A 16935-nucleotide genomic window follows, 5' to 3' on the forward strand; every position below is an offset into this window, starting at 1 on the left:
ATTGTCCATCACTACCCGACGTGTCCATCACCACCTTTACATATGTAGTCACACAAAAATAAAGAGAAAAGAAGAATCTATTTCCAAACATATAGCCTCTGGTGACAATTTAGTTTCTATGTTTCGCCCATTCTGAAAAAGTTATGTACTAGGCGATCATGCAGACGAGGAAGATATATTTTTCGCTTTGTTTTGCTTCTTATTTGTATCTAACTTTGTGCACCTTCTTTTTTTTTGCTAAAAACTTGATAATATTGCGTAGGGAAGATGAAAAGCAAGAAGAAGCGAAACGAGGCTGGTGTATACAAAATAATTTGTTTTTAATCAGAGTGGCCTTCACATATGTATTTAATGAAGAAGGTTTTTTTAGCAAAATGGGGCAACTTTAAAAGAAATTATTGTGTTAAACAATATTTAAAAGTAAAAAAAAAATCCGAAAAAGAAATGGCAAAAATTAAAATATGCCTAACTTATTAAATAATTAGTTCTCAATTGGATTTCAACATCTCTGGACACATTCAAAATGTAAGAATTAATTGTCCATATTTATTAAAAGTGTATTTTAGTATTCTCCTGAGTCGCCTCCTCCCCATCGCATTCCAAGCAGAATTCTGCTTTAAAAAAAAAGACAACACCAACGTCATAAAATTAATTAAATTTGATTCTTCGTACCAGCCGAACAGGCCGCATATTAGGTACTCTTCTTCTATTTTTTTTTAATTTGCTTTCTATTGCTCATCACTACTTTCAAAGAAAACAAAGCAATGTGAGATTTACTCTTTTTTTTCTAACAATATAATGAAGTTCACCAACACTACTTTGGAATAAACTACACCCACACTCCTCCATTTTTTTCAAAAACGTTGCAGGAGAAACAAATAGGAAAATAGAAATAACGTAACTGACACCACATATACAACGATATGCAAAGTGCAAAAAATACGTATATGAGTATGCAATATAATCGTATATCTTCTTACGCGACATGATCGCCTGGTGCTTTAAATTAATTGAGTGGCTGTAAAAGAAGGCTTTTTCTTTTCTTTTCCAACAACAATATGAAATATATTTTTTCCTCCACAACCATAATCCACTTTCAGAAATTTAACGTTGACGTGATGGTTAACATTTCAGTAGTATTGAAAATAGTTACGTGAAATTTATAAGCTACAAAAATCATTGATTATTCTTCTTCTATGCTTTAATCCAATACTCTTCTTTAAACTGCTAAAAAAGTAGTACATGTGGTAGAAAATTGATTTTAGACCACTCAGATTGGACAATGATTATAAGGTGAATAAATTATTACATTATATTCAAGTAAGGCAAAGAATTCTTCGAAATCAGTGAAAAAATTTGGATATTCTTACATTTTCAAACGTGTCGATCTAAGATATAGTAATGGAAAGGTTTCACAAAGCTTTGAACGTTATTATTTGTCAAATTTTGTCCAAAACAAAGCGATCATGCCAAATGCTGAAAAATTGATATTTGTTCGTTATCTCAATATATTGTCGTAAACATGTGCTACTTAGTTTTGGAACTTAGGAGAACTACAACTAAACTTATTGTTTATTTTATTTTGTCGTAGTCATTCATGAATTTTAGGAAGTGCTGTTTTCTTCTCAAAATAAATTGATCTACTATATTACATACGCGTTTATTTCGTTTTCTTTATAAATATGGTTTCAGTTGTGCTTTTGTGAAAAAAAATATAATTTTCTATTTTAATAAGTAGAACCGTACCGCTTTATGCCTCCTTTTTTCTTTGATTTTAAATATGCCCAGAAATGTTGAAATCGAAGTAACATAGAAATGACGTTCTTACATTCGAATTCAAATAATAGAAGGTACCGTTTATAGCTATCAATAAAACCCATTTATCTTTCGCTGAAATTAAATTTCTAAAATGTAAAACTAACATTCTACTAATGAATTTTTCTGTTAGTATAACTGGACCCACCCTAAATAAGACTCCACTCCAATTTTCAATGTCGTACAGCCTCCTGGTTGACGGTGTTTTTTGGAGTATTAATATTTTGTAAAATTTTCATAAAAAAAATAATTATGTATAGTTATGTTTTAAGTCAACCTTTGATTAAGTTAAGAAACATATTCCTTCACTAATCTCTCTTTCGGAAAATGTGCATTTATTGCCCATCACTATGTGTCGTACAACAAATTAGGAGAATGGAAGAAAATACGAAAATGTGTAACTTTGCATACATACAATAAAGGTGGAAATAGAAAAAAGAGCACTTCTACACGATTGCGATGGTCGGAAGATATATGTATGTACCTGCTTCCAAACATATTAACCTGGTAAATGAATGATACCTAAGTTTGGCGACCCAAACAAACACCTTCTTCTGAGTAAGTCTGTCAAAAAACAAAACAATTTTAAGTAATGTACCAGGCGATCATGCTGACGAGGAAGATATATTTTTCGTTTTGTTTTGCTTTCGTAAGTCTATCCATTTGTGGTCTCTCTAATGACACACCTACGCATGGTCATATGTACATATATGTAAATGTTCGTTTTATTAAAGTTTGCTAGTATTGAGTACTGAAAGAGATTGAAAACAGTCAGCGCCGCCGCCGTTCCTTTACACGCATTTAAAAGTATTGAAGATGGTAATGGTACTGGTCAGTGCATACATGCCAAATGAAGTCAAAAGAATAAGAAAATGGGAGACCTTAATGAGGAAATGATGGGGCAAAATTTTAAAGAACACTACCAAATAGCGATTTTCGAAATATTTATAAATATACTAAGCGTCTCCAAAAATTTAAATCTTTCCCTTTTCTAACTAGTAAATTGCTAATTCCCTTTTGTTAAAAACTGGCATCCGAATATGTCGAACATAATGGCAGTTCGAGAAAATAAACAAAGCAAATAATCTTTAACGGACAGTCCGTTGAGAATTATGGCCTTGTGACCTGGGTTTAGAATTTTAGAAGTTTTTTTTATGAAAGTACGCATATCATAACCTTCAAAAATAACAACGAAAAAATACAAGTTTTCCTTTTAATTTTTCTACTGATTACTTTTGGAAAACGGAAGATTGCTTTACTGACCTCAGTTTTAACAAAATTATGCCTATAGAGCTAAATGTGGGGAAGTTAATTATGAAATTGAAAAACTGGACTAATTCACTGTCATATTGTGGTTTCTGAAAGCTCTTGGTACGTCTTGCAGTTCAACTAGAATGCTTAAACTTGCAAATTCTTACAGCCTTCCAATTGACGGTTTAAGTGGAATATTTTGTATTTGTAAAATTTTCATTAAAACGCAAATATATGTTTTAACTCAACATTTGATATTGTTCGCGCAAGCAATCTTCAAATAGGAAGTTTAAGTTTGTAAAATCCTTGGTACGAATAAAAAAGATATTCCAAAGTGCAATTCAATAGAATAAGTCAATATATTATGTAAATCTTTACATAAGCACACACAAAAATAAAGTGAAAAGAAGAACCTGCTTGCAATGATATTCCCCTCTGATGACAAATATGTTTCTATTTTTCGGTGCATAAAAAGAATTTTGTTGTTATTTAGAGTGGCCTTCATTTATTGGCCATTGGAATGTAGAATGTTCTTTTTAGCAAAATAGGGAAGCTTTAAGAAAAAAATGTGTGTTTTCAAAAACAAAAAAAATATGCCGAAAAAGAAATAGCCAAATATTTAATATAACAACTTACTATAACTTGGACTATAACTGCAAAAACTTCCTAAAAAGAAGTTGAATTTTTGAAAAGTGTTTTTAGTAGTACCCTGAGTCCATACCACTTGTTCTATCCCCTTAATCAGCTGAATTTCGAGCAAATTTTAAAGTAAATTTAATTTTATGCACCAGGTGATCAGGCTACAAAGTAGGTACTCTTTTATTTGTATTTAAATCTGCTTTCCATTCCTGAGTACTACTTTCAAATAACACAAAACAATGTTAGTGTAGATTTAGGCTCTGATTTCTAACTATACAATCACCAACACTACTTTGGGATTAGGGATTAACCACATCCACTCTTCTCAATTTCAAAGAACAAAACTGACATCACATATGCAACGATATGCAAAGCAAAAAAAGAAATACATATTGTGTAATATGTACCCTCTTCGGCAACATGATCACCTGGTATTTCAAATAAAATTGAGTGGTCGGATTTGAATTTTCTTTCTTTTTTCCTCCTTCGCAACATATGTATTTCTCCTACAAACGTCTCCATTTGGGAATCGTTACGTAAAATTAATAAAATATAAAAAAAGAACTGATTATTCTTTTTTATGCTTTATTCTTAAAAAAATAGAAGGCAGAAAATTAATTTACTGCCACTCCAAGCAGATTGAACAATAATGATAAACCATTTGATTGCAAGGTGAATAAACTAGTATATTCTAAAGGCAATGAATTCTTCAAAATCAGGAGGAAGAATTTCGGATATTCTTATTTCAAAGCGTGCTCAGATCCGATCTAAGATGTAATCACGTTTATCATTTTGTTATTCTGACAAAGCGTATTTATTTTTTAAATGTTCTTCATCGATTATGCTGAATGCTGAAAAAGATACAATATAATTCAATATGTTCCGCGCCACATTTTGTCGTAAACATGTGCCACTATGTTTCTGCTACTCATTCAATAAAAATTTCTCTACCAGGTGATCATGCTGCTTAAAAAAATACATATTACACACTCTTATATTTATTTGTACTTGCTTTAAAATTTTGTATACATAAATATGGTTTCAGTTATGCTTTTGTGGAAAAAATATAGTTTTCTATTTTAGTAAGTAGAAACGTACGGGGAAATGTGCCAGTTAAAAATTACTTGTCCATAATTCCCATTAGTAAAAGCTAAATATTTAAAAAGTGTTTGTAGTATTTCCCTGAGTCCATAAATATAACAATATTCCCCTCATTCCAAGCAAAATCCCGACTCACAAAAAGAATTCCATCCCTATGACAGACAACGCCATTCAAATCGATAAATTAGGTTTGACTCCCGCACCATGCGATCAGGCCACATAGCAGGTACCCTCTTGATCTTTTTATTTTGAAATCTGCATTCCATCCCTACTAACACTACTAAATACTTAACCACGCCCACTTTGTACAATTTCTTTAAGTGTTAGTAACGTTGTAGATGAAATGAAATTCAAATACCAATATATCTATTTTATGTTGTTTTTGCAAGAAGAAAATAGGAAGAAGTAAAAAGAACAACTGACACCATATTTATAGGGAAATACAAAGCATAAACCAAATAAACGAATATGAAGTATGTACCTTCTTAAGCAGCATGATCGCCCGTTGTTTCAAAGCAAATTGCGTAGTCGTTTGGTATGGGTAACTCTGACTTAGGTACTTTCAAGTACTTTCTTAATTGCAAAAGAAAAATAAGTTTGTGAATTTTAAATCAGCTGAGTGTTCTCCTGAGCGCCTCTTCCTTTTGTAACTAGAATATGGAATATTTGTATTTTAGATCTAAGTTATAATTACATACATCAGTTAAATGAACATTTCGACAAAGCTTTGAACGTATTTATTATGTTGGGCACGATGTGATCATGTTGAATGCTTAAATAGGTTTAATTTTTGTCGTTATGTTTCGCTACGCATTTTTTCGTTAACTTGTGCCAACTGCCACTACGTTTTAGGATTAAGGAGAACTTTAAGCTGATTTCATATTACTTATTTTGTCTAGTCAAATGTGATTTTTGGAAAGTGCTAGTCTTCTGCCCTTCAATATTTATTGATCTACCAGGCGATCATGCTGATTAAAAAGATTGCTTAAATTTGATTATCAATATTAATTCAGGGATAATAAAATTCCTTATAGCCTTGACTTCTTATGAATTATTTGAAATTATGAACATTTGATTATTTGAAATGTGGCTAGGAATGTTGAAATCTAATGGGGTTTTTCATGGGTAAATTCAGATTTTCTCAAAAATTGTTTTTTTTTTCGTGGCGCATGGAACACGGTTGGAATTGTTCTTTTTTTATCATTGTAGGTATTAGAGTAACTTTATGAGCTATCAAATTTCCAACCAATCATTCTTAAAAAATAGTATTAGCATTGGTGCAGAGGGGTAAATTGGTCGAAAAATCCAGAGATGCAGATTTGATTTTAAAAATAAATCAATTTGTTTTCCTCCATGGAATTAAAAATTTTTGATTCGACAGATCTGGATCAAGAATAAATTGATTTTTTTTATTCATGGAAAAGCTTATAAATAACTTAAGGTGTTGTAGTTACATTTAAATTCTAACCAAACTTTTACCGCATATTTTTAAATTTTTGAAACATTTTTTAATGCTTAACAAACACATTTATTACTCGTAGATCTTCAACTGTTGCTTCCTAACTTCTCTGCAATGGCGATGCATGGAAGCTTTAAAAACAAAATAATAATTTTAATATAATTCGTAAAAGTTTCCGATTTCAGTGGAATTCGTCATTGATATTTCATGGAACAGGCGATCGCGCTAAAGAAGATATACCTTACATTTTCGTGCCTGTATATTTTGTATGTTCCGTTCTTACAAAACATGATTATATCAATGTACCATAACTTTCATTGTTAAATAAAAACATTTTTTAGTACAAAATTTACTTGTGTTATTTAATTTTAATCAAAAATAAAAGAAAAGAAAATTTTTAAATAAAAAGGTGGTAACAAAAATATAATTTGACCACTAAATCCAAAATCTATTCAGTTTTTATTTAATTTGTATCTCTTTTAATTACTCATCAAAATGTGTGTTTTGAATGGATAAAATAAAATATATTAAAAAGGGCTCTCAAAGTCTACATAAATTTGAACCACATAAATGGAAATTTAACGAAACTGTTCTCTGCATCAGCGAGTAGATTCCACAAGAGGGACTTTGTGCTACAATTGGTCAAGTTGGGACATCCAAGTATTTTCTGTTCGTCCTCACTGTATTCATCCTTGAAACTGTACCAATCAATTTCCGAGTCATGCATAACCCCACGATGACGCGGAGTCATATTCGATCGTCGACTTGCACCCTGATAGTTTAGCAGTGATTTATCGTTTTCGTTGTTTCGCATTCGAATACTGTCCAAATATTGCTCCTTCAGGTATTGTAATTCGAGCTTCTGTAGTTCTTCTTCGACATTGAATGCTGTGGCCGCTGAACAGGTTATATTGATGCCCGAGTCCATGGGATCTGGCGAGTTCGATGTACCTGTCATCATATCCACCGGTGAATTGAGCATATTTTGATTTGCCGATGTTGGAACAGTTGTTGGATGATTGGTATTTGAGTTACTCTCACTACGACGGGAACCATGGTGCAAGGCATTTCCTGGTATCTGACTGGCCAAAAAGAATGCACCAGCGATTGTCATCACACTTGCCGCATAACTAACAGCCATCACAGTGATATTGTTGAGCAGAAATTTAGCTATCGTAAACGAAGGCAGAAATTGTATGAGTTCAGTGTACGTTAACCAACCACGACGTAGACCTTCGCGTTTGGCGAGGGTCTTCTCGACAGATGTTAACTTCGCAAAGAAATTTTCATTTGATATGTATATATTCCAGTCCTAAAAGAAAACATAGGTTATAGTAATGTGAAGCATGTTAATTTTTTGGGGTTTCAGAACTTACAATAGCACAAAGGAATTCAAGCTCTAGTTGTTTAAGTCTATCTTCGGTCATATTGCCATCCTCTGCCCAGTCGCTTAGATATATTTCTTCATCGTGTCCTGAATAGAATTTTGTCGAAATCATCTGAAAAGGTACACATATACGGTTAATTTTAATTTTGTTTAAGCATTTTTTTGGGGCATAAGCACACAAATTTTAGAACATTACTGAAAAAAGAAAAGGTACAAAGTGTTTTAGACAAAAATGAGTAGGAACAACAACCAAGTGCATTCGATCCTTGATGCCTTGATCCATTCAGAACAAATTGAGATGAATGATATGGCTTGGACATTTTTTAAACCTCTTCCACTTCCAACTGAGGATGATGACATGACGCTTGAGTCCTCCAGATCATGACATGAATTAAATTAGATTTTATCAATAAGCCTAACAAGTTGTTAGCAGAAGTTCAAGGAATCTGTTTGAGTACCGTCGCGTGTCAAAGAAGTATTTTACCAGATTTTTTCTAGTTCTGTCTAGACTGCTGTGTTTTGATAGGAAGAGAAAGAAGAAGAATAAGTAAGGACACCAACCAGGAGGGACAGTTAAGATCTACGTCTCCTAATATATCTTTTTGTTGAAATATTATGTTATTAATATAAAATTTTGATTAGTAGAGATAAGTATCGCTTCCAGCTTTTCGAAAACTCAATCGAATTCTATAACTAAAAATTTAGTTACGAATTATCGTCCTATAGCAAAATTGTCTACTATTCCTAAATTCTTTAAATCTCTTTTCTGTGACATAATTTTATGGTAAAAAAAACATGGGTTTGTGAAAAAAAATTCAATTACTAATTTATAACAATTCTCTACTTTTTATTTGGATGCATTGGAAAAACACTCTCAAGCCGATTGCATCTTAACAGGCTTCAGCAAGGCATTTAAAAAACTTAGTCATGCAATTATTTCTAATAAATTAAATAATATTGGATTTAAAGACCCTTTCCTTCTGTGGATTTAGATATAATAGCGTCATATTGAGGAGTAACCCATCTTGTCAATTTAAAATCAATTCTGGTGCACCTCAAGGGAGTCACCTTGGTCCATTGCTGTTTATTTTATTTATTATGGATTTGTCTTCTGTTTTAAATAATTCTATATCGCTAATCTATCAAGATGATGTTAACTGTTTTCGAAATATATACTCTACAAGGATTGCAAAGAGCTACAAAAAAGATCTAAAACAATTTTAGGAATGGTGCAGTAAAAGTCGTTTGATTTCAAATATTGACAAAAGTAAGACAACGTGTTTAACACGCAAGAGAAATATAACCTTTATGTTGTATTTGTTTTGAAAAGGGAATCCAGTTTTTCGGACCTTAGTGTTTTATTAAGCACAAACTACTGATCACTATAATTTTTGATTTTTTAGCTAATTTTTTTTTTTGCAACACTGGTTTAAACAGCTGACACACGTTTCGTGTTTTGTTTTATTGTCAAACGTCTTCAGTTTGGTTTATTATTTGGCCATGAATCGTCTTGCAACGAAGAACGCTTGCAAGTTGTTGAATTTTATTATCAAAATGCACGCTCTTTTAAGAAAGTTCAGCATTCGCTTTTTTACTGAAAAATTGTGTTCAGCGAAGAAGCTCATTTTTGGCTCAATGGGTACGTAAATAAGCAGAATTGTCGATTTTGGAGTGAATATCAGCCAGAAGCATTGTGAGTTCTACCAATGCATCCAGAAAAAGTCACAGTTTGGTGCGGTTTATGGGCTGATGGCATAATTGGACCGTACTTCCTCAAAGAAGATGCGAATCGTAACTTAACTGTGAATGGTGAGCGCTAGCGTGAGATGATATCCACCTTTTCTTTCCCAAATTGCAAGAGCTTGACTTGCATGACATGTGGTTTCAACAATACGGTGCCACATGCCAGAGAGGCGAGTTCCGTAAACATTTTATTTCACATTCGGGACCAGTCAATTGGCCACCTAGATCGTGCAATTGAACGCCTTTAGACTATTTTTTGTGGGGCTATCTTAAAACTCATGTCTATACAAATAGGCCCGCTTCAATTGACGCATTAGAAGACAACATTGAAGCATTTACTCGTGAGACACCGGCCGAAGTGTTGGAAAGAGATTTCATGCATTTTTCTGAATCTTACGGTTTTTTAAACTTTCCTATAGCTTTTAAAAAATCATGGGGTGATTTTAATTATAAATCAATAAATTTTAATTATAAAAAAAATGATTTCGTCTAAAGATTTCCAAGAGACTTTGGTGATCCATATATTACTAGAATTCTATATGTTTCTTTTGTCAGGGCAACTCCTGAAAACGCTTGCCTGGCCTGATAGACTTTTATTATCTCGACGAAATGAAAATAGTTATTTCTATATTTCAGTGATTTGACACTTTTGGTTTGACTTTTTCTTCCTGTTTTCCAATGATTTGACAGCTTTCTACAAATTTGTTTTCTTTTGACTGAATTTGTGAAATTTGAAGTGATTTATTTAAAACTTTATATTTTATTATGGATTGTGGATAAATTATAAAAAAATATAAAATAGAGCCTAATCAAATTTGTATATAATCGAACAGTGAATAATAATAAACACTCTTTCGCCTGTGAATCCGCCAAAAAAAAGTTGCCGGACTCGAACTCGCCAACAAACATTATGAAATTTCAAATTCACCTTCGAATTCGTTAATTGGTCGAATTCAAAACGTAAGCGGAAGCAATAATTTAAAAATGGCAATCTCGATTGCAACACGATTCGCAGCGAATCCCATAATGAGGCCCTGGATTTTTGCAGTCATGGTTAAAAATAAGGGTAAATACTAAAGTTTCAAACGATTTGATAACAAAAAACTGCCAGGGGGTCATTCCGATTAACGATACGTAAGACGATAATCGTCAAATTGATATCTTCAAAACGATAGCGTTTGAACGATAACTAAATGTCCCCAACTATGCACTATCGTTGATTGATGTTTTCCTTACTAGTGATGAAAATTTTGTTAAATGTTATAGTCAATTATCCATCCCTGTGTTTTCATATCATGACTTTATATTTTCAACGCTTGACTTAAATTTCGATAAAAAAATCGCAGCACTCTTTCCAGTATCGTGATTTTCGTAATATTAAAGATCTTTTTAACAAACATGTTACATTAAAAACGTGTCATATAAAATCATACCGATGTTGGAGACGTTTTGGTTGTTCAAAAATGCTCCTCGACTTTACCCGGCTACGTAATTCTGTAACAAATTTGATCAAAATTGCGAAATACAAATTTTATAACAAAAAGTTTAACTCAGATCGGTCGTCAAAGTTTTTTTGGAAGAAAGTTAAGAATATGGGTTTGAGAAAAGATGATCAATCTTGTGATGATAATATTGATTTGCAAGGTTTGAATGTTAAATTATCTACTTCAAAATAACAATTCTGTGAAATGTCTTTTAGACGTGCAGAGAATGATACTACTAACGCTTTTTCGTTAAGTGCCGTAGATGATTATCAGGTAGGTAAAACAATCTTCTCCATAAAATCTAAATGCACCGGATTTGGCAATATTCATCCTGACTTTATTAAAATCCTCCTTCCCTTCCTACTTTCCCACATAACGCACACATTCAACGCTATTATAATGACATCTACATATCCCATCCTATTTAAGACATCGAAAGTTATCCCTATCCTAAAACAAGGAAAGAAGAAGGAATATAGACCGATAGCTATCATATCTTTTCTATCTAAAGTTTTTGAAAGTCTGATAAGTAACCAGATACATTATTATATTAAAGACAAGCAATTATTGAATCCTTTGCAATCTGATGACATAAGACATGCTTTAGTCAATAAATTTACAACTGTGATAACCTTAATTGACATTTCAAAGGCATTTGACTGTATTAACCATAATCTTCTCTGTGATAAATTGACGACCCTATTTAGCTTCTCTGACACAACTAAAAAAACTTATTTACTCATATTTGACCAATCGTATGCAAGCCGTGTCTTGTAATGATAGAATGTCCTCGTTCCTCCCTATTAATAATGGTGTTCCTCAAGGATCAATCCTTGGACCTTTACTATTTTCATTGCTCATCAATGATCTGCCCTCTGTTTTGTCTTACTGTCAGTTTCATATCTATGCAGATGATGTCCAATTATTTATTAGTTTTGCTGAGTTGATGCTTAAGGATGCAATATCTAAAATTAAATCCTGAAAAAAACGAAAGATCTTCCAATTTCCATAAACAACGGGTTAACGGTTTGTTTTTAACCTACGTAGGTTCGATCATGTCTGTTTCAAGCTTTTAAATTGCGATTTGGTAGCTTTCTTCATGTATCGTTGTTATAATTTACTCTTCAAATTGATTGTTAAAAAGACTCCAAGTAATCTATGTGACAGACTTAATTTGTGTGTTTCTAGCCGTTCCATTTTATTGCGCTCGCTCACCTTTACGTGTTTGACATCGCGCAGGTAATTTTTCGTTCATGCTGTTAGACTGTGGAATAACCTTCTCATCAGGATTTGAAATTTGAATGAAATGGTACTAGGATTGTAGTACATTATACCTTAACGCGGTTTCTAATTAAACAGCGATGCCAAATTATATATGAAAAGGAGCTCTGTCTTAACTGGCTGTTAAATTTAGACTCTAGTTCAATTAGAATAGGGTTTATGATATGATAATGAATATAGAAATATTTTTACCAATTACATAAAAGGATATATCGATACAATCTTTTTTGAAAGTTAAAAATTCGTTTCTGAATAATTTTTCAGTACTTTATTAAGAATGACTTTAATCCAGAAAAAAAAACTGCAACCAGAACGAGTGACTGTGTGGGGTGCAGTTTATTTCAAGGAGCATTGCCGGACAGAAAACTTTCAAGCCTTGGGAACGTTGAAAGTTTTTTTCTATGTGAATATGAATTTCCTCAGTTGGGTTTGCTTTCAGCAATATGAAGAAGTTTAGAAGGTGAGAATAAATTGATTTTTTAATTCGAATTTCTTATTGAAAAATTGTATAGGTGACGTCGGTAAATGCGTCAAAGTGTTTCTAAATCCAGCGACTAAAAACACTTTTATAGACAAGATTTTTCTATCTATTTTAGGAATAATTTATCAACAGAATGAGTACTTCTAAATCGAAACACTTTGTGGTTGGTAACAAGCAACACATTCATTCTATTTCAGTTCAACGATCCAATTTTGTTTTGCTACTTGCTACCAAAAAAGAAGAAAAACAGACACTAATCGCTTTGTTAAGCAAATAAAAAATGCAATAACAATTTGCAGTTTTGCACACTGAGAGAACAAACAACAAACGTACGTCATGTGTCATCAGAACACTGATTACACGCCACCTCATCATTTGCCGCGAAAATGCAAATAAAAAAGAAAGAAAAAGTAGAAAATAACTTTCACTGACGACATAAGCGGTGCAATGAATGAAGGACGTAGTGGAAAAGGGCACTTGAAGGTTTTCATCAACTCATCATCGTTAGTTTGTCTCACTGCCGTTAGCTTTTGACCTAAAAATAGTTCAATTCCATTTGCCCACCAACAAGCCCCCTTCAAACAAAAAGTGAAAAAAACACCACCATCGAAACCATCCCCCAGCGCCAGTACCAGCTCAAAACAGATTGTATGACGAAGATACATTCTACAGAGTAGAGAAGGAGAACAACCCCAACCAGACCTACTGACACACAAAATCAATCATCTTGCAATCTCACTCTCTACTACACAAAAACAACAAACTTTCCAACGACTTACTTACCATAGAAACAATAAACAATTCGGATGGCGTAATGCGTCTCACGTAACCAGGATCTGTTGCATTCAATCGATCCAAATAGATAAGAGCCATAATAAGCGAGCATGGCGTGGCGTGCACGCTGCCGGCAGTGACTTTATTCAGGCGATTCAGCGAGTGACCTTTGTGTGGTTCGGAAAATAATTCCGAAGCATACTCGGCCAATGGGCCACTCACTTCCATGTCCTCGCACAGTGTCTGTTCTCCGAAATACAAGGATTTTCTTATCCTATCAATAAAATCATTATGTTGCATGACCTAGAATTAAAAGTATTATGATATTTATTTCAGATATTATCTAAGATTCAAGATTCAATGTTTGTTTTTTTGGACGAGAATGAAAAACAAATATGGAAATTACCTTTTGATTAGGTGGTCCACCAACAACACCACCACCACCTTTGATGACGCATTTATTGCGTCCTAGAGCCATGTTTTTGCTGCGAAGTTCTTTTCTCTCTTCAATTTTGGGAAGAAAAAAGAAAACTTTGATTTTAGAATTGCAAATTGAAGATGAAAATAGGCCGAGGGGAACTCACTTTGGGTGTTAAAATTTGAAGGAAAACAAAAAGTTTAAAAATAAATAATTATTTGATAAGAATTTCGGCAAAATGATTTGATTTTATTAATTTTATTTTCTTTTGTAAGAACAATTCTATCTCGTGCAGTGCACTTTTGACAAACGCCCGACTACAAGTGACGTTTTAATTCTTTTTGCACAAAGGAAAATGGAGGAATGAGATTGATTTCAGGTAAGAGTTGCCAAGCAAGAAAAAAAAGATAATGTACTAAATGTTTATAAAGAAATTAAATTATGGTAAGTATTTTTGATTTTTCGATGTCATGAACACATTCTCTGAATTTATCTCTTCTGGTTATTATTATTGTTTCGATTGATTGCTTCAGTTATGTTAAATTATTTTATCTCATTTTCTGCACGTCTTGCTTGGCACAACTTAAAAATATCGGATATACATTTATTCGCATCTTTAATCTGGTCGACAATATTTGTCCATGACAATAAAATTGGACCTTTCTGATGGGTTTTGATAGCATTAAATCAAATCCGTTTCCGAAATTATTATATCACATCACGTTCTCGAGATATTAGTTTCTGAAACATTGACCTACCAGATATAAACTGCTAGCAGCCAACTTCGCATTGGTGTCAGCTATCTTCAATGCTACTAGTCTTTCTGTAAGTTCAGCGAAAATATGGAGAAACTTTTGAACTTGATTTTTGTATTTTATTTCTTTTTTAACTTTATAAGAATAAAGCTTTTTGACGCAAATGAACAATAGATGGCGTTTGAAAATTAATTATAATTTTGTGCGCCAAACCTATAAAAATGCAAGTATAGCTAAAGAGGTGGAATCACCTTCGAAATTAAATAGTTCTATCGTTAGTTGCCCAAACATCACGCAAATAAGCAACTCCGAAAGTAATCAACGAAATAAACCAATACACAGGAAACATTTATTGACTCCATTATTCTCCTTTGTGCACTTACAGATAAATATTCAACGGCAACGCTGCCCTGAAGTATTGAACTTTACTAAAAATAAAATATTAAATCTATGATTGTCTTGCTCTAGCCATTAAGGGGATTTGATAAAACCTAATAGGCTTATTCCTGCAATATCTACCAATTTTTCAAAATAATTAAAGAAGTGTTTCTATAAAGCTAGCCATACACGACAGAGTCGAAGGTCCAAATAGATCGGAGCCGATTCAAAATCGACCGTGTGTGGGGAAAATGAGTTGGCTCGGTTTGGTTGCTTTTCAGTGTGGCATAGTGTTGGACAGTTGCATAAGAAGTTTGCTGTATCTTCCTCATCATTGCAGCCTTTGCACATTTAAGCCATAATTTCCTGGTTTTAGCACAGGTTTCAAGGTTTTCCCATTTTTAGTTGTTTTTTTAAAGTATCGTATTAAGAATGATCTGTTTTAGTTCACGATATTTAAGTTGAGACAGGGAGTCATGAAGTCTATGTTTATATTGTTCTTTATGTATTAATGAAGAATCTGCCCGTGTGCGATGAAGCTAGTTTTTCAGCAACTGGTCTGGCTTATCCGTAAGGCACTGTTTGCACTTTTTTTTACCTTAAGGGCCGGGGGTAAAAGATTTAGTATTGCTTTAATTCCTGCGGTGGCATTTGTCCTCTTTTAGATTTTTCTATCGCATTATATCATACCCATTGACATACTATGCATAGTGATGTGAATTTTCCATACAAAATTTTAATAAAAATGGTTCCACTTCAAATTAGTTACACTAGCCCTTTCAGGCACAGTGGCAAAAAAAGTTATGAAATATTTAGCGACATCTGTTTGTATTTAGATGAGATAAGCTTTTTCTGACATAGCAAGTACTGACATCTAGTATAATTTGTTGAAGACAAACGATGCCATGTTTTGTTTGCTGCGAGCAGTGCTGTCGTTTTGAAAATTTCAAGAGTAGTTTTTTTCTATCATTTTGGGGAGCATTTTCTTAAATTGAGGAGTAAAACAAAAAAAGAACAAACACATGCTTGGCCATGAACAAAATTAAAAACTGAAAATAAAAATATCCAAATTCGAAGTTAATTGACCTATTGCGAAGGTTAATGTTCCGAAAACAAACAAATAGAAGGATATAATGTCCTACCAAATTTTTGCTTTCACTGCTTAAAAGCCAACATTTTAAAATAACATAGTTGAATTAAATAATATAAATTCATAACTTTTTTTATTAAATAAGAAATTGACAATTGAAATTATACATGTTTGAATAAATTAAAGTCATTATTGTAAATTCGATGTTTTATATTTTCAGTTACAATCATTAAGGTCAATTATAGCTACCATTGAAATCGATCAAAATGGTGTTTCCCTTTGATTAGAAATGAAAATTATATAGTCACCCATCGGAAATCACACAAAGAATTTGTTTTTTGAGAAAAAATTGTAATTGCGCATTTATTTTTCTCTACAACGGACGGAAATTCATTTTCCTTAACAGCTGATACTTTTTGTTCAAAGATGAAACGAATGGTTCCACTGTTTTGTGTTCCAATTTCACACAATTCCAATGATAGATTTCTGTCAGTAAAATTTTGTCGGTGGATTTCAATCGGGAAATTTTTTCAATGTCAAAAAAATTCGAATGTTTGTTTTCAATGATGAAAACCAATGACAGCTATAACTGGCGCCTTATTTAATGATTTTTTATTCTCGATTAAAGTTTTTGATGGCTCCCATTTTTCTGTGAAATTGTTTTTAAGGAGTTCCTTAGCAGTTAGTAGGGCATTTACCGTTTCTACCTTGAGTGAATTCCTTTTTTTATCTTTTATAAGGCTTATATCTAAAAATTTTCTTTCTGTTGTTGCACTACTATCGGGGCATTATATTTTAAATTTTGGTTTTTATTGTAAACCAAATACAAATTTCTTTTGCGTTTTATTTTGGGGAGTAGTTTTCGTCCGTGGGCAGAGT

At 32.7% G+C, this 16935-nt stretch overlaps 1 protein-coding gene across 2 annotated transcripts; it reads right to left on the minus strand.

Annotated features, from left to right (window-relative positions):
• Nucleotides 1-6598: 6598 nt before the first annotated feature.
• Nucleotides 6599-14168, minus strand: LOC129939924 (protein CNPPD1). Of its 2 annotated transcripts, none has more exons than XM_056048106.1 (5): nt 14000-14168; nt 13822-13919; nt 13425-13718; nt 7642-7764; nt 6599-7577 (listed from the first exon to the last, which is right to left on the minus strand). In XM_056048106.1, the coding sequence occupies exons 2-5, from the start codon at nt 13891-13893 to the stop codon at nt 6813-6815; spliced, it is 1254 nt and encodes a 417-aa protein (XP_055904081.1). In that variant the 5' UTR covers nt 13894-13919; nt 14000-14168; the 3' UTR covers nt 6599-6812. The 2 variants fall into 2 exon arrangements, with proteins under 2 accessions (XP_055904081.1, XP_055904082.1); XM_056048107.1 differs by having other exon boundaries at nt 13822-13946.
• Between the last annotated feature and the right edge of the window lie 2767 nt (nt 14169-16935).

Source organism: Eupeodes corollae, chromosome 1 (assembly GCF_945859685.1).
Source record: "Eupeodes corollae chromosome 1, idEupCoro1.1, whole genome shotgun sequence".
Classification (NCBI taxonomy): Eukaryota; Metazoa; Arthropoda; class Insecta; order Diptera; family Syrphidae; genus Eupeodes; species Eupeodes corollae.